Source organism: Ictalurus furcatus, chromosome 2, assembly GCF_023375685.1.
Source record: "Ictalurus furcatus strain D&B chromosome 2, Billie_1.0, whole genome shotgun sequence".
NCBI lineage: Eukaryota > Metazoa > Chordata > Actinopteri > Siluriformes > Ictaluridae > Ictalurus > Ictalurus furcatus.
The window spans coordinates 26,625,153-26,643,898 of record NC_071256.1 but is presented as its reverse complement, the minus strand read 5'-3'; the positions used below and the strand labels follow the sequence as shown (position 1 = coordinate 26,643,898).

At 37.3% G+C, this 18,746-nt stretch overlaps 1 protein-coding gene across 3 annotated transcripts; it reads left to right on the top strand.

Moving 5' to 3' along the window:
* The first annotated feature begins 3,592 nt into the window (after positions 1-3,592).
* zgc:113333 (beta-N-acetylhexosaminidase) lies at positions 3,593-17,500 on the top strand. 3 transcript variants are annotated; one of them, XM_053611716.1, is made up of 14 exons: positions 3,593-3,970; positions 10,010-10,096; positions 10,366-10,642; positions 10,734-10,843; positions 11,505-11,592; positions 12,124-12,288; positions 12,382-12,565; positions 12,836-12,907; positions 12,998-13,202; positions 13,667-13,749; positions 13,846-13,921; positions 14,060-14,158; positions 14,355-14,444; positions 16,998-17,500. In XM_053611716.1, the coding sequence occupies exons 1-14, from the start codon at positions 3,957-3,959 to the stop codon at positions 17,188-17,190; spliced, it is 1,743 nt and encodes a 580-aa protein (XP_053467691.1). In that variant the 5' UTR covers positions 3,593-3,956; the 3' UTR covers positions 17,191-17,500. The 3 variants fall into 3 exon arrangements, with proteins under 3 accessions (XP_053467691.1, XP_053467682.1, XP_053467699.1); XM_053611707.1 differs by lacking the exon at positions 3,593-3,970 and adding an exon at positions 7,403-7,845; XM_053611724.1 differs by lacking the exon at positions 3,593-3,970 and adding an exon at positions 7,857-9,817.
* Positions 17,501-18,746: the final 1,246 nt, after the last annotated feature.

The window sequence follows — 18,746 nt, the reverse complement described above, 5'->3', positions numbered from 1 at the left end:
TTGCTTGGATATATTGCAGAGATTTCCTGCTGCTCTTCACAGGCTACACAGCCTTGAAAAAATTGTGCTTGGTGGAATTTGTTGAAGCCAGCTGTGTCATTGTTTTCAGAACGGATCTAGAATTATGAAGTAAAGTAAACTATAGGAGCACAGAGGAGCACAAATGCTGCCCCGGGCCAATGTTGAATGCTTCATTGCTTGAATCCAGTCTACAGATTCATGCATATTTTGATACATACAGCCTGGATGTGGGCCAGTTGTTGTTGTTGGTGTTTTCAGCATTATAATGTTGAACATGATAGAATGTTGAACATGATAGAACATGATATTTCTGTAAAGCTGCTTTGAGACAATGTCTATTGTAAAAAGCGCTATACAAATAAAATTGAATTGAATATTTGCGACATTAGAAAAACTGAACCTCCCTATTATTATATTTAGTACCCATAAACCACCAACTGTGCTGTACAGTCAGGGCTAAGTCTGAAATTCATTCATTCATTCATCTTCAGTAAGCACTTTATCCTGGTCAGGGTGACAGTGGAGCTGGAGCCTATCCCAGGAACACTGGGCGTAAGTGTTCAGCCCGGAGAGGAGGCCAGTCCATTGCAGGGCTAAGTCTGAAATTGCATATTAATAATTAGTATGTCACAGTAGACATATACATGCAGGTGTGGACATAATAGTTCTAATTTGCATTCAGTTACAACTTATTTTCAACCGACAATGGAATTTATATCCAAATAATGGAGTTTGTGGAAAATTTTCAATTGATAGGTTTCTGGTTATGAGTAGGAAAGAATTTATGTGTTTATCAAGACTATATATATATATATATATATATATATATATATATATATATATATATATATATATATATATATATTTATTTATATATATACACATATATATATATATATATATATATATATATATATATATACACACACACACAGTATCTCACAAAAGTGAGTACACCCCTCACATTTTTGTAAATATTTGATTATATCTTTTCATGTGACAACACTGAAGAAATGACACTTTGCTACAATGTAAAGTAGTGAGTGTACAGCTTATATAACAGTGTAAATTTGCTGTCCCCTCAAAATAACTCAACACACAGCCATTAATGTCTAAACCGCTGGCAACAAAAGTGAGTACACCCCTAAGTGAAAATGTCCTAATTGGGCCCAAAGTGTCAATATTTTGTGTGGCCACCATTATTTTCCAGCACTGCCTTAACCCTCTTGGGCATGGAGTTCACCAGAGCTTCACAGGTTGCCACTGGAGTCCTCTTCCACTCCTCCATGATAACATCACAGATGTCGACTCCACTTTCCGTTTGAGGATGCCCCACAGATGGTCAGTAGGGTTTAGGTCTGGAGACATGCTTGGCCAGTCCATCACCTTCACCTTCAGCTTCTTTAGCAAGGGAGTGGTCATCTTGGAGGTTTGTTTGGGGTCGTTATCATGCTGGAATACTGCCCTGTGGCCCAGTCTCCGAAGGGAGGGAATCATGCTCTGAACTGAACCAAATAAGTTTATCTTGGTCTCATCAGACCACAGGACATGGTTCCAGTAATCCATGTCCTTAGTCTGCTTGTCTTCAGCAAACTGTTTGCGGGCTTTCTTGTGCATCATCTTTAGAAGAGGCTTCCTTCTGGGACGACAGCCATGCAGACCAATTTGCAGTGTGCGGCGTATGGTCTGAGCACTGACAGGCTGACCCCCCACCCCTTCAACCTCTGCAGCAATGCTGGCAGCACTCATACGTCTATTTCCCGAAGACAACCTCTGGATATGACACTGAGCACGTGCACTCAACTTCTTTGGTCGATCAAAGCGAGGCCTGTTCTGAGTGGAACCTGTCCTGTTAAACCGCTGTATGGTTTTGGCCACCATGCTGCAGCTCAGTGTCAGGGTCTTGGCAATCTTCTTATAGCCTAGGCCATCTTTATATAGAGCAACAATTCTTTTTTTCAGATCCTCAGAGAGTTCTTTGCCATGAGGTGCCATTTTGAACTTCCAGTGACAAGTATGAGGGAGTGTGAGAGCGATGACAAAAATTTAACACACCTGCTCCCCATTCACACCTGAGACCTTGTAACACTAACAAGTGCCATGACACCGGGGAGGGAAAATGGCTAATTGGGCCAAATTAGGACATTTTCACTTAGGGGTGTACTCACTTTTGTTGCCAGCGGTTTAGACATTAATGGCTGTGTGTTGAGTTATTTTGAGGGGACAGCAAATTTACACTGTTACACAAGCTGTACACTCACTACTTTACATTGTAGCAAAGTGTCATTTCTTCAGTGTTGTCACATTAAAAGATATAATCAAATATTTACAAAAATGTGAGGGGTGTACTCACCTTTCTGAGATATATATATATATATATATATATATACACACACAACCCTAATTCCAAAACAGTTGGGACACTGTGTAAAATGTAAATAAAAACAGAATGCAATGATTTTCAAATCTCATAAACCCAGGTTATTCACAATAGATCATAGAAAACACATCAAATGGTTAAACTAAGTAAATATACCATTTAAAAAAAAAAGGGAATTTTGAATTTGATGGCCGCAACATGTCTCAAAAAAGTTGGGACAGGGGAAACAACAGGCTGGAAAAGTAAGTGTTACTAAAAACAAACAGCTGGAGGTTAATTGGCAACAGGTCAGTAACATGATTGTGTAAAATTATATAAAAAGACTATCTTAGAAAGGCAGAGACTTTCAGAAGTAAAGATGGGCAGAGGTTCACCAATAATAATGTAATAATAAAGTTTGCATGTTCTCCCCATGCAAAATTGACTAATCTACTTAACAGGGGAAAATTCATGAGGTGAGTTGAGGGAAAGGGATGGTGAGGGAGGGGGGCTTTTAGCCAAACCAAGCACCATGTTAAATCCATCCCTGACAGCAAATATCAAACATTGGTCCCAGTCACAGACATGGACAGAACCCGGAACATCTGAAGCTGAGACATGCCCTCCTGATCCCTCTTCTACAGTCTCTGGGGTTAGCTCTTTGGGCCCCCTAAATCATTTAGGGCTAAGTACCAGTAACACACCAGACATCTGTGCTGATAAATCCAGCTTAGTCTGACCAGCTACCAGCTGCCATAACATAGGACGAGCTGGTCAAACTGATACGCCATGCAAGTGCTAGTAGAAGGAAAACAGTTTCTGAATTACTGCCACTAATGCTAAGAAAATACAATAAGGTAATTAATAAAAAATCAACATGCACTGATCAACATAGTCAAGTAATTAGAAAGCTGGAACAAAACTGGTTTGACCAGCTCGGCCTGTTTTCTAACCACACACACACATGCCTATACTATTTGTGCTCAGGTGAGACGTGGTGAGTACTGAATAATCTTTTCCTTAAAGCTTTTTATCCAATAATGAGTTTCATTTATGATGCAAGAGTCACTTGGTCGTGAGGCTGTTTATAAAAACTATAGTATCTCATAAAAGTGAGTACACCCCTCACATTTTTGTAAATATTTGATTATATCTTTTCATGCGACAACACTAAAGAAATGACACTTTGCTACAATGTAAAGTATTGAGTGTACAGCTTATATAACAGTTTAAATTTGCTGTCCCCTCAAAATAACTCAACACACAGCCATTAATGTCTGAACCGCTGGCAACAAAAGTGAGTACACCCCTAAGTGAAAATGTCCAATTTTTCCCTCCACGGTGTCATGTGACTTGTTAGTGGCACTCACTACTTTACATTGTAGCAAAGTGTCATTTCTTCCGTGTTGTCACATGAATAGATATAATCAAATATTTACAAAAATGTGCGGGGTGTACTCACTTTTGTGAGATACTGTAGATATTTCCCTTTTTCCCACTACACCCAAGTGAAAGAAAGAAGCAAACCATGTAACCTTTCAATATCTGTCAGCTGAGTTGTTGTAAACTGCTTTCAATGGTATTAAGAATGTAAGTATGCCTTATGATTTTTGATTATTGACTACTGATTAGTACTTTAAGATATTCATGATGCTTTATATTTAAATTTGGCATCAGCCTACGTTTAGTACATTTCATTACACGCAAGTGGGTTAGATATATGATACATTAAAAATAATCTTTTCATGTCTACCTAAAAATAGATCTACATTTTGGAGAACGTTAATAGCTCCATAATCACTGCGAGTAACAACATCAGATGAACTTGTTATTTACATTTATGTTATATACCCTGAGCTAGGAGGCGGATAAAGGTTAAAGAGAAAGTAGCAGAATGAGTTATTTTGTTATTTCCTTTGTGCTATAGGGAGTATTGCACACCACTTTATTTATACTTTATTTATTTATATATAAGGGTGAAACTGAATATAATGCATTATTTGGAGTTGAACAGATAATGCATCCTAAATGAATACGAATACAAGTGTGAACTGTGGATGGAGTACTAGTTTTTTGTTTTGTTTTGTTTTTTTTAGCATTCTTGTTTGTTTGTTTTTGAGTTACTACAGCTTAAATGCACAAAAAGATTAGAATCATAGGAAATGTTAGAGGCATGTACCTACTTTTTCTTTTCTTTGTATTTTATTGGGAATGAAGTAAACAGTCATTTGCAGTACAAATCAGAATCCATCATGTATCCAGCTGCAATACACATAATTATAAGCATTATAGATATCATTATGCACAGAACCTGCCAAGTCTGTTTGCAGAATAAAGTTCAAGTTCATTAACATTATACGATTTATAAAATAAATGCACTATTTATTTTTGTCAGTGGTTTGCTCACACAGAACACAGAGCAGCATATCTCTGTTCGGCTCACAAAAATACTCATTTTAATTCATTTAAACAATAACTTCATTGTGCATTTTTTATTTATTTTTTGCTGTTCTTAAACAATCCTTCTCCATCGTTATAAAAAGAAATCCTCCTGGGAAATAAATTAAATGCTGTTTAAAGTGCTACCTCACATGCATCCAGCTTTATAGAAAATTCTAATAGTGTGTCTAGTGAACTTTTCTGATCTTTAAGGAATGTAACGAATCCCAAATCTAAAGTAAACCTGATAAAATATTATTACATTGCTGTCAACTGTAAATAACAGTTTCTTAATTTGAGAAGGACATTGTTATTTTGAAACATGGTTAGCTTCCTTACTCATTAGTGAGAAGTTAGAAATAAATGAAGTTGTTATAATTTGTGAATGAAAATGACTTTTATCACTGTTTTCCAGTGTTTTCAGCATAGTGATAGGGTTCACATAAAAAAAGAAGAAGGGAAAAAAAAACATCCGGTACAGACAATGCCTACCTCTGGTTTAAATCGAAATACATAAAACAAACAAACAAATATTTGAGCACTAAACAAATACAGATGCAAGTACAGATAATGGCAATGCATTACACACTTAAATAAAATACATATGATTTTGTGAACAGTGAGTTAACAATTATAGTGTTCCATCTCCATTATAATAAAAATCACCAACAATGACCTACAGCAGTAAAATCACCTAATGTTCAAACACACTGGTTATGAAGCTACTGACTGTTTTTGGAACTGGTATTTGCTAATACTAGTTCCAAAAGGACCAGTTGGAAAATGGAATTTCCTGTGCAATCTGTCATTCAAAGTAAATAAAAATGTCAACAAATTTCCTAGACCCATTTCTATACTGTAAGTGCAGCGTTTCGTAGTTTTGACAAAAAGAAGAGGAAGAAAAGTCAGAATATACAGTATGAAATATAAGTATTACAGTTGTATTGAACAGATCATAATATTAGTAGTTAGTATTAGATAAGATAATCTCACAACTCACACCTCACACCTCCAGGGTTGGGGGTTCAAATCCCGCCTCCGCCATGTGTGTATGAATTTTACAAATTCTCCCCGTGCGTCCTCTGGGTATTTTGGTTTCCTCCCCCAGTCCAAAGACATGCATTTTAGGCTGATTGGCATTTCCAGATTGTCCGTAGTGTGTGAATGTGTGTGTGTGCGATTGTGCCCTGCAATGGGTTGGCACCCCGTCCACGGTGTCCCCCGCCTTGTGCCCCAAGTTCCCTGGGGTAGTCTCCAGGCTCCCCCACAACCCTGTGTAGGATAAGTGGTACAGAAAATGGATGGAAATACACTACATGTACCTTTCTAGCTAATAGATACATACTGAAGGTACAAAAGGTGTACCTTAGAGAAGTGGTTTTCAAAGTGGGGGCCGCCAGGGGGTGCCAGGGGGGCCGCAACAATTTGGTGTGAAAAGTAAATTGTCACTCTCAGACAACCACACACACACACAATCAATTCCTAATGTAATGTAAAGATGAAAGAGGTAATTATTAATAAAAAAAAGGGGGGGGATATATTCACAAGTCTGTATTTTTAATGTGCTTTAAAGACATCTTGCAAAAGGGGGGCCTCGGTCAAATTTTAATGCCATTTGGGGGGCCTTGCCCTGGAAAAGTTTGGGAACCACTGGCTTAGAGAGTACCACCCCAGTGGCAAGGTAAGTGGCTTAAGTAGGCTTTATGTGAGTGTACTACTAAAAATTACACTTCTTGACTAATAGTTAATATTACCAGTTAGTCAGTGTTAGTCAAAATTACCCACATGAGGATGGGTTCCCTTCTGAATCTGGTTCCTCTCAAGGTTTTTTCCTCATATCATCTTATGGAGATCTTATTTCTTTGCCAACATCTCCACTGGCTTTCTCATTAGGGATAAATTCACACACTTAAAATTTGTATCCTGTGTTTATATGTTTCTGTAAAGCTGCTTTGACACAATGCCCATTTTTAAAAGCTCTATACAAATAAAATTTGTCCAGAACCTTCACACTAACTGTTCCTCAATGGTGGAATGAACTTCCAACCTCAATCTGGACCACAGAATCTCTCACCATCTTCAAAAAACAGCTAAAGACCCACCTCTTCCGTGAACACCTAACCAACTACTCTGCACACTTTGCTTCTTCTGGAACTCAATTAATGGATTGTATCTTGTATGGTAGCACTACTTGTAATGTTCTCTGCTTGATATATCGCTTTGCTTGTATTTTTCTCATTTGTGAGTCGCCTTTGATAAAAGCGACTGCTAAATGAATAAATGTAAATGCAAAATTGAATTGAACTTAATTGACTTACAGTGATGTGCAGTCCCCCTCATAGCTTGACGTAAATAACACTTTTAACTAAATTAGTAATTAAATTAAAGAATTTAAACAGCTCATTGCAAATCAAATGCACACTGATATACGGTGATGTTCAAAGAAATGTTTTTTTTTTTTTTTTTAAATTTGAGGTAAAAAAAAAAAAAGAAAGAAAGAAAATAAAGAAAGAAAAGGTGGGTGGATGTGGTTTTGGTAGTAACACAAAAAAGTCACAGTTTTCATTGTTATCAAGAGTGCAAGACAGTGAGTGTTTATTATTCTCCCTGGTCATGCTGTTGTAAACATGTACACCTGTCTTAACCACAGCAGTCTCTCAGTGACAGAGAATGTTTTTATTTCATGTGTGAGAACTAGCCATAGTAAACAAATTCAAATCATTAGACAACGGTTACAATGCAATGCAGGTAACAGGTTAAGCCTTGTGTATACTTCCTCTTGGCACCGTGAGCCTCCACGGACTGCGCGCGCACCTCCCCAAACGGACTAGACGTTTATACTTGACGCGCTCGCCATTGTAATATTCTTTGACACGAAATGGGGCTCGGATTAATCGTCCTATAAACCAGCAGGAAGGAGCTGAGAGAAGTAGTTTGTCGGAACAACCATAGCAACGCTTACAAACAAGGCGTCTCGCGTGGAGTTGCTGAATGCTGAGGAGGGATTGCTGTTTGTTGATGACGAGGTTTGTTTTCAGTAAACTTCACTAAAACCCACAGTATGAAAAACAGAGCAAAGAATCATATAAAACCAAGTAAACCTTGAGATTACCACTTGTCACATTGCAACAACATATAACTATGAATATGAGAACATGTATAAAACTAAATTGAACAACCTCGATTTTTTATTTTATTTGTATTAATTTCATTAAGATTTTTTATTAAACATGGACCTTTACTTTCATTAAATAGACTTATTGTTTATTGTAGGCTCATTTTGTAAATGTTAGCAATTACTGTAGACATAAGCAAAAAGTGGGAGCTTCCTGCAAATGTCATTTCTCACATTTACAAAATCAGGTGATTGTTCACCCATCAATAGAAATGTCTCTGTTTATAAAGACAAAAGAATGAAAACATGGTGCACCTCCAAAAAAAAACTTTCAGCTTTGGTTTTATTCTTTATGCATGTGACATCACGGTAAGTGAAACTCGCCGCGGTCACGCAAACTGAGTGGCAAAACGGCTGAGCGGCAGCATTAGTGTATAGCATGAATTCTGCGAAAACACAGAAAAAACGCATCTAAAATGGGAAAAAGCTGTTGTGAGATCGACTGTGCTAACAGATTCATCAGTAATTCAGCACTATCTTTTTACAGAGTGCCAAAATACCATTCAGTCCTTTTTTACTAAGTCGAACCGTGTAAGTGTAAGTTCTTTTGGCATGTGGTATTCATGTTGTACAATGATGAATAATTTGCTATAAACTTCTTTTTAAACGCTGCCTATTTCCATTGATGAATAATGGGGGCTCATTCATTCTCTGACTGTGTTTTACCTTCACAAATATATAACGTTAGTAAGTGAATTATGACTAGTTAGCTGAGGGGTTACCAGATAAAATTATAGAATAATATATATATATAGAATGTTTATTGGTGTTCTTGTCACTTTAATTTTTCCAACAAATCCCATCGCGAAGTAGGGCCAAGCATCAAAGCTTTTGTATGCATTCAAGCTTCAGGTATATATAAATGTTGGAAAAAAACGATTTCTGGCCACATGCCAATGTCCAATGACCACAGGTTCTTGGGCAAGTTATAAGAGTCACTGTCGAGTCCAACTGCCTTTAATTTAAGCTGATAATCGTTAGTTATAGACTACTAGCGTTTCCGCCATTTTGTTGGATGTGTTGCCCTCAGTCCCCCCGAGGGGGCGTGTTCCGGCGGGAAAGTGACGTCAATGCTTACCCTCTATATAAGCGAGTTTGTCATTGTACTGTTTTGTAGTTGTTGTGTTTTTCATTATGAATAATAGTGAACCCACAATTCAAGCAATAACCGCCCGAATTGCTGCGAAAGTAAAATGCGCACAGGGGCATACATAAGCATTTAAAAGCGAAGGGGAAACGCTTTTAAATGCTTATGAATGCTCCTGTGCACGTTTTACTACCCCATAGGGGTATACCGGTTTTACCGGTGTTGTCACATGTCACATTCCTACCACAAAAATGTTGCAAACCTCAAATGTAGCCAAACTGAACAGAACTCAGTGTAATACATTAATTTGTAATGTTATGCGTCACTTAGTCAGTACATAGTGTGATTTAACAGTGAGAGGCGTGGCTGGATAATGACAGGCGTATGATTAACTTTACTTAAACGTAATTAATCACATCCCATGCCTGAAATGGCATTCAGAAATGCAAGGGTGTGTGTGTGTGTGTCTGTCCCCAAACAAGTTTATAATTTGACCTTGCTGGGGTTGTCTTTTAAAGTTTCCAGGTTAGAAGGCAAACACGCACCTTGATTTCGCACTTCGATCTTTCCAAGCCTTCTCGAAAACAATGTCACTTCTGTTTATGGAGAAATAATGGACATGTAGGAGAATTGTTTCTCAGACCGGTCGCAGTGTTTTGCTACTTCTTGGATGGGAGTTTTTAAGCCTTGGTGATGCCTGCCTTTTAAAATTTTTTGAAGCTTCACAATTTTTTTGGTATTCAACTTTTCAAATTCATTATGATGTGTAGTATTTGTAAATAATGACTTGTTAATCTACCAGTTATGTATAAAAGAAAGTGCTATTGTTCTACAGTTATTGTGTGTTGCGCGGAGGGGGCAGTTTGACTCAGTCCTGCCAGTATGGGATTGTCATTACATGTGTTTGGGACATGTTTTATTTCCGTAGTAATAAGGCTATGGACTGTAGGAGGCTGTTAAAGCTGCTGCTTGCCTGCCTGGTTGTGTTTGCTGCTGCAAAGTTTTATTTCCACAGGTGAGTGTTTTAATCTGAAGTTAAGAATAATTAGGTTAAGATAATGCCACACATTAATCTTTTAATAGTTTGAACTGCAAAATGATTTCTTAGTCACTGATCTCTATGATATATGTTATACAAAACTGAAAATATTCAGTATTGTTTGCAATTTATTGCTTAAACTCTCTTTAAATTCTCAGCAGTGTTTCTCAACTACTGCGTGTCCAAACATGAACCTTTGCACTGTTGGTTCTAACCATGCTTGCTGTTTGATCATCTGTTTACAGTCAAAGAACAAAAACTGTAGATGACATAAGCAACAAGAAGCCTGTCCTGATCGCAGATCGTTTCTGGATGCCACAAAGCGTATCTGAAGTCAGCAACTTGCCTGTGTCACCAGCCCTTCAAAAGAATGAGAAGGCAGAGGACAAAACGACTAAGATTCAACCAAAGCTGGAAGTAAATAGCACACTAATAGCCCCAGTGAAAACGCGTACAGGCCCTCTCCGTGTCGTACACTTAGATCTTAAGGGGGCAGCACCCAAAGTCAGTTATTTTCAGCAGGTGAGGGAGCATTTGTAAAACTCAGAAATGTTATATTTACTATGAATTCAGTTAAGTAGTCTGGTCATCTTGTTCCTTCCATCTATTGTAGATCTTTCCACTAATCTCCAGTCTTGGTGCTGATGGGATTTTGGTGGAGTATGAGGATATGTTTCCCTATGAAGGGGACCTTGAAGTTCTCAGGGCACCTTTTGCATACAGGTGAGTTTGCCTTTCTGCACTTTATATGTGACCAATGATGATTTTTAATATCTCATGCTGTATGATGATTATACTGTAGTGGCATAGACAGGAATTAATTTTTGGAGGAAGATGAGGAAATATATTAAATAAAAATCACTGCGTGGTCTGTCCAATTAAATCAATAAGCGTGGTGCAATTGTGAATTTTGGCCAGACAGCAGTAGGAGCCGTGATGGCACAGTCTTGTTACTTAATCATTTAAGGCATGATTTACTTTCAGCCAATCTCATAATGTTGATAGCTAGCTTTTTAAAATGGAAATAGGAAAAATGCTCAGTCTTGATTGGTTAATTCAATTTCTTACCATAGTTTTGAACATCACTATATCACAATTACTGCACAAAAATATTATTCAATATTGAATACGATTTCACACAGTAATTGCACTGTAATAATAATAAAATATACATATAATCAGCTGTGCTGTGTGTATTTTGTTAACCATCCAAAGAATGAGCATTTGGAACTGGAAAATATTTCAGGGGGGTTCAAACCCAAAATTCACCCCTCTAGCTATACCACTGATTCAGCCCTGTTTCATTTTCCATTTTAACATTACACTAAACTGTTCAGTTTGCATAGATATTCAAATTAAAGTAGATTCTGATTAACTAAAACAGTGCAGAGGACATACAAGAAATTAGGACATTGGCCAGCCTCTACAACCTTGAGCTGATACCCCTGGTGCAGGTGTTTGGACATCTAGAGGTAAGTGAAGATGCAGCTCTGATAGCTCGTAGCATTGCAAATATTTTAACTACACCAACACTTGTTGTAGAGATGTGCATTGGGACCGGGATAATGTGGGACCCACCAAATACATCACAGGTACGGGGAGTTTTTACTGTTGTGTGGAAAGACGTGATAGAAATGTCACATTTGTTAACATATTGGATGCGGTGGATTGCTCGATCACACATGTACATTCATAAACTTCATTAACTGCTTTAGTTTAAATTACTAATCAGTTTATATTTTGCTCAAGAGAACCAACCAAGTTCATTGAAAACATTGCAGATGGGGACCTGCAAAGATAACTACGGGAGTGGATGGGATTGGTCAGAATTTATTTGGGAGTGGGATTCTGGAAAAAGTCCTATGCACAATTCTACTTTAGTGTCTTAGGTCTCTTGAATATTTTTCACAGAAAGCAAGCAAAAATTTTTGGCAAATGTTCTAATCCCAATTGATTTCATGGAATTAAGATTGTAAAAGAATTCTGCTTCTCCTCCTGTGTAGTTTGTCCTGAAACATGAACAGTTTTTTGACTTGAGAGAAGTGGCCAACTATCCTAACAGCCTGAACCCTCTGGTCCCTGGAAGCTTAAAACTGGTTAAAGAAATGCTAACTCAGGTCCTGAAGAAGCATCCACAGACACAATGGATTCATATTGGCGCTGATGAGGTTTGACCTAACCTTTGTCATTTCTGTACGGTCAGTTAATTATTAGATATTTGATGAATGAACAGTGAGCCGTAATTTGCACTGAACATTCAGGTTCTCAGCCTTGGTGAGAGTGAGGACTCAAAAAACTGGTTGAAGCAAAATAATGGAAGCCTAGGAGCACTCTTCCTCAGCCATGTGACAAAGGTCTGCCACTTCCTGGCTGAACTGAGGCCTGGAATAAAGCCTATATTTTGGGAAGACATGCTCAGGAAGATTAGTGCCACGTTAATCAAAGGTATGCCTTGAGAAAGTTATACATAATAGCACAGCCAAGTTAATTACTAAACCTAGAAAATTCTGCAAAATGGACCTAATACTCTTCCGGTTAAATGTGGGGAAGCTGAATTTCAGGCTTAACTGCATTTTGAACTTCAATACTATGCATATTAATAATTTACTGCTATTTTTTTTTTAATTTACGGCTAACCATATCACATTCTAAAGTATTTAGTTCTCTCTTGTTTTTTATTAGTGAAATAAATAACTTTTTTATTTTATTTTCTAGAATCCGGTATGTCGACTCTCGCATCCCCTATGATATGGAAATATGATTCAAAAATGGATTTGTCCAAGATAGGTAAGACCTTAATACATTAAATGTAGATGTGTTGGGCTATTTTTAAAAAGGCATCAGGTGAATGACTGATGAAAAAATATTTATCTATAGGACAGCTGCTATCTAACTACCAACAGGCTGGATTTCAGACTGTGTGGTTTGCAAGTGCATTTAAAGGAGCTTCAGGCATTGACCAGAGATGGACACCACTAAATCACCACTTACAGAATCACCTAGCCTGGCTTAAAGTCATGGACTCCATGTCTAAATACCCCTCTATGAAACTAGACGGCATTGCTTTAACAGGCTGGCAAAGGTTTGTATACTTATTTTATTGATAATCTAAACCATAAGCTACAATTAGAGATCGACTGCTTCACTGAGTATTATCTACATTGGTAAGTATGAAGAATAAAAGCCTTTATACCACAGTGCTGTTAAATTCTCTAATCTGATTGGTCAGAAGTGGCTGATTAATTTCCTATACCAGCATGGCTCTGACAACAGCAAATAGCAAGTTTATATTAATGTGTACATTCTAATACGTTATTGTTTCTATAGTAACAGCTCATTCACATGGACTTGAATACATTCCACAATAATCATGGCTAATAATACGTTATTTTAAAAACAAATAATGTATAACCATTAATATAGTGAAGATTTTAATTAGGAGATGTTTACTTAACATTTATGGAAGAAGTCTCCAGTGTCTGTGCTACAGTAAGACAATACATTAATTTGTTACCAAGCCTATTCTATGAAATGTAACTGTTTTAGATACGAGCATCACACAGTGCTATGTGAACTGCTTCCTGTGGCTATCCCCTCTTTGGCAATCTGTCTAGAGACTCTAAAATATGGTGAGTACTGAGAAGAAAAATAAGACATAAAATAAAAAACAATGAAATGGCACCTGAAGACAACTGTTTCCTCCTATTGTCTATGTTTTCACACAGGTTCATTTAATCGTACAGCTGAAACTGACATACAAATACATTTGGGCTGCAAAGTTGACCTTCAAGCTAATAGCTGGTATAAAATATTGTTTCTCTCTCTCTCTTTTTTTTTTAAACTATACATGACTATATTAGTATGCAGTAGGAATTATATTATAAACAGAACATAATGCTGATTGCACCTGCCTGTGATATGTCTCTTCATGTCCTCCAGTCAAGGTAATGGGTCATTTCCAGGCTCTGAAATTTATTACATGGTTCAAGAAATCCACAATAAACTTCAGAAATCCACTGAAACAATAACTCAAGACTAGTAAGTGCCTTTGTAAAACATTAACACTTCATAGCTTGTTGAGTTAAACAAGTCTAAACCATTTAGTAAATAAATCATTATGGTTATATGCATCATCACCCACTGTTTTTCCATGTTGTTTGTACTGAATTTAACCTTTTGTCATACTACTGTGTTTCTAAAAAAAAAAAGTGTGTATGTTTTATTCCATGCACAGTCACCTGAGAGGATCATTTAGTGCTTACCAAAGAAAACACAGCTTTGCCAATCCACGGAACATTGGATATTTTAAGGGTGCACTAAACAAGTAGGTTTGTTTAATTTCACAGTCTTTAATACTTGCTTAAAAGTGTCTGACTATTTTGGTTACCTACCTTTGAATGAGAAGTGGGAAATATATTATACTGATGTCACAATAAATTACAAACCAATACTCTTTTCTGAGAGTGCATATTATCAGTATCAGCCATATAGTTCATAATACTAACGTAACATTGCATACTTATGTAATTAATTTGCATAATTTGCATAGTTGTCTAAAGCAGGGGTGTCCAATCTTATCTGCAAGGGCCAGTGTGGGTTCAGGTTTTCATTCCAACCAAGCAGGAGGCACACCTGATTCCACTTGTTTAATCAGTTGATCTTGGCTTTCAATAGACTCAGGTGTGGCTTCTGCTTGGTTGGAACGAAAACCTGCACCCACACCGGTCCTTTCTGGATAAGATTGCACACCCCTGGTCTAAAGCATGACAGAGAGAGAAAGATGGAGTGTCCTTATTTATTTATTTTTATTATTTTGTGATAGTTACTATGTACTGTATATACAGGTGCATCTAAAAAATATTAGAATATTGTGGAAAAATTAATTTTTTTCCATAATTGAATTCAAAAAGTGGACCTTTCACATATTCTAGATTCATTACCATAAAGTGAAATATTTCAAGCCTTTTTATGTTTTAATCCTGATGATTATGGCTTACAGCTGGGCTTACAGCTATATACAGTGGTGCTTGAAAGTTTGTGAACCCTTTAGAATGTTCTATATACAGTGCCCTCCTCTAATATTGGCACCTTTGGTATATATGAAGGCTTGGTAAATATGAAGGTGAAAAAGGCTGTGAAAATGGTCTCAGATCCCTTGCCATGTATTCTCCAACCTCATCAGGCATTATATGAGAAGAATCAGAGCTGTTATCTTCGCAAAGGGAGGTAGCACAAAGTATTGACTAAAAGGGTGGCAATAACTGTTGCACCCCTATATAAATAAATGACCAAGTATAATATTTTGTCTCATTTGTTTACTTGTGTTCTCTTTATCTACTTTTAGGACTTGTGTGTAAATCTGATGATATTTAGGTCATAATTATGCAGAAATGTAACAAGTGATACATACACGCTATCAAATAACACATAAAATGGATATTTTGTAGCAATTTTCACAATTAAAATGAGCAATAAAAAAATAGATCAGTCACATGGAAAAAATTTATCACATCTTCAAATCCATAAAATTAGAATCGGGTGTTCAAGATTGGGTGCCAGTGATTAGAACCTGCTTTGCTATTGAGGCCTTATAGAACTCTTTAGATCTTGGCATGATGACACCATGCCAAGATATAAAGAGGTCTAGAAGTCCTTAAGAAAACAAGTTGTGGATACCTATGAGTCTGGCAAGGGATTTAAAAAGATCTACAAATTATTTGAAATACATCATTCCTCTCTAAGGAAAATAATCTACAAGTGGCGCAGATTTCAAACGACTGCCAATTAGTCCAGAACTGGCCGTCCCAGCAAATTCAGCCCAAGAGCAGACCGTCTGATGCAAAACGAAGTGTCCAAGAACCCCAAAATTTCATAACAGGATCTGCTAGTAAGTCTTGCAACCGTTGATGTCAAAGTGCATGCTTCTATAATCAGAAAGAGATTGCACAAGTTTGACCTGCATGGGAGGCACGCCAGGAAACATAATTTAATAATTTGCTCTGGACAGATCAAAAGCTAGAGTTATTTGGCCACAGTAACAAGCAGACATGTTTGGCGCAGACCAAAGACAGCTTTTCAGGAGAAGCACCTCATACCAACTGTGACCCACAGTGGTGGAAATGTTATGGTTTGGGGTTGCTTCACTGCCTCAGGGACTGTACAGCTTGCAATCGCTGATTCAACTATGAATTCTGCATCATATTAAAGGGTGCTTAAAGATAATGTGAGGCCATCTGTCGGAAGGTTGAAGTTGAACCGAAAATGGACCTTTCAACAGGATAATGATCCTAAGCACACTAGCAAATCCAAAAAAGAATGGCTCAAAAAGAGGAAATGGAGGGTTATGGAATAGCCTAGTCAAAGCCCGGATTGAATCCCACTGAAATGTTGTGGGAGGATTTGAAATGGGCAGTACATGCAAGAAAACTCTCAGACATCTTGCAACTGGAAGAATATTGCATGGAAGAGTGGTCAAAAATTCCTGCAACCCTGGTGTACAACTATGCAAAACACCTACAAGAAGTTATTTCTGCTAAAGGGGGCAATACTAGCTTATTATCAGATATTATATACAACACTAATGTCTCGACATTAAATTAACAATTAATTAGTTAAATGTACAGTTAGTATTGTATTGTTTTTGGATGTTTTTTCTTTTGTACAGCTACTATACTCCTTACTTCTTCAAGTTTGCCATCCATTTTTTATTAACTTATCAACTTATGACATAGAGATGTATTTATAAAACAGCTTAAAATACACTATCAGCATATTTGCCAGTGAACAGGAAACAAAACCATTGTATAAGTTATAATGGAGTAATGTTATTATGTAGATTCCTGACCCAGGTCATTTCTCTCCTGTCTGTTCTGGTTAGATTGCTGAATAAGTGGGATCACTTTATGGCGATGTTCAAGATGGAGATGTTGACTGTCTACTTCGAAGACACTGTGGATGAATGGATGGAAGAGAACGTTAACCAATACATGGATAAACTCTATAGTTTGGACAAAGATGTAGAGCGCATTGTTCAACTCAAAGGAAAAGCAATGAACCGTACAATTGTATGATTAATACATTTTTAAGTATATATGGATGTTAAACATGTCTGACCTCCTTAGGAGGCTGAAAATGTTTATTTTCTATTTGACTAAAATACTCCACATTTTGTTGTTGTTACCAGGAAAAATGATATGGGATTTATATTGATGTGATATGATAGGGGTGAATATTTGGTTGTGTGTAACTGGGAGACATATATGAGGACTTTTTTCCCCATTATGTTTCATGTTTCATTGGTGTATTATTGTGATGGCTAGACGACTGGGTCAGAGCATATCCAAAAGTCAGATCTTGTGTTCCGGGTGCAGTGGTTAGTACCTACCAAAAGTGGTCCAAGGAAGGACAACCAGTGAACCAGCAACAGGGTCATGGGCGCCCAAGGCTCACTGATGTGCAATCAAGCATCTGTGGGATGTGCTGTTCAAACAAGTCCAATCCATGGAGGCCCCACCTCGCAACTTACAGGACTTAAAGGATCTGCTGCTAATGTCTTGGTGCCGGATACCAAAACACACCTTCAGAGGTCTTGTGGGAGTCCATGCCTCGAAGGGTCAGAGCTGTTTGGCAGCAGAATGGGGACCTACACAATATTAGGCAGGTGGTTTTAATGTTATGGCTGATAAGTGTAGCCATTAAATGATTATTATTTAATTTATATGTTCAATATAACTTTCTACTATTATGAGCCTCCATGCAGTTTTTGTGGTTTAAGAATAATACTGCAATGTTTTCTAATAAAAGTATACAAAACTATCATGATGCACTGGTCTGTTAATTGACACCATCTATACAAGTTTGTGAGAGTGGTCAAAAGAGTGTTCCATTATTTTAACATTTACAAATGCTAAATCCATAGAACTGTCTGATTTTCTCACATGCTGTTTAGTTGTGTTTGAAAGACAGGGTGGGCCAATGTAGCTACCAGTGGTATTTAAGCAGTAAAAATTAATTATAGTGTTAATAATAATTACACATAAACAGGTCAACTTAAAGGCTTTGACAGTCACTTAAATTTCCTTTCATTTTCATTTGATACAGCTGTTAATGCTGAAATGCATTTTTGTAAAACAATGATGCAGGTTCAATAATTAGATTCCATACAGGGTAGGCTAATGTAACTGGCACCCTGTCCAGGGTGTACCCCGCCTTGTGCCCGATGCTTCCTGGGATAGGCTCCAGGTTCCCCCGCGACCCTGAGAAGAAGTAAGCGGTTGAAGATGGATGGATGGATGGTAGGCTAATGTAACTACCAGTAGTATTTAAGCTGTGAATTGGTTAAAAATGATAACAAATAAACAGGTCAACTTAAAGGCTTTGACATTCACTTACACTTATTTTTTGAAACACAGCTGTTAACACTGAAACATATCGTTTTGTTCTCAATGTTGTCTTAACAATTCCTAAAGAACATTATTAATAGCTTAGATCATCCTCAAGAGTTCCTTTATTATACTGTGAGTCTATGGAGATTTCCATAATGTTTATAATTTCAGAGGCCGGTCTGTAGAAAGAAATTTTGGGAGGTCAGACTGAGATAGGTTATGCTCTGAGGTGAGTGTGACAA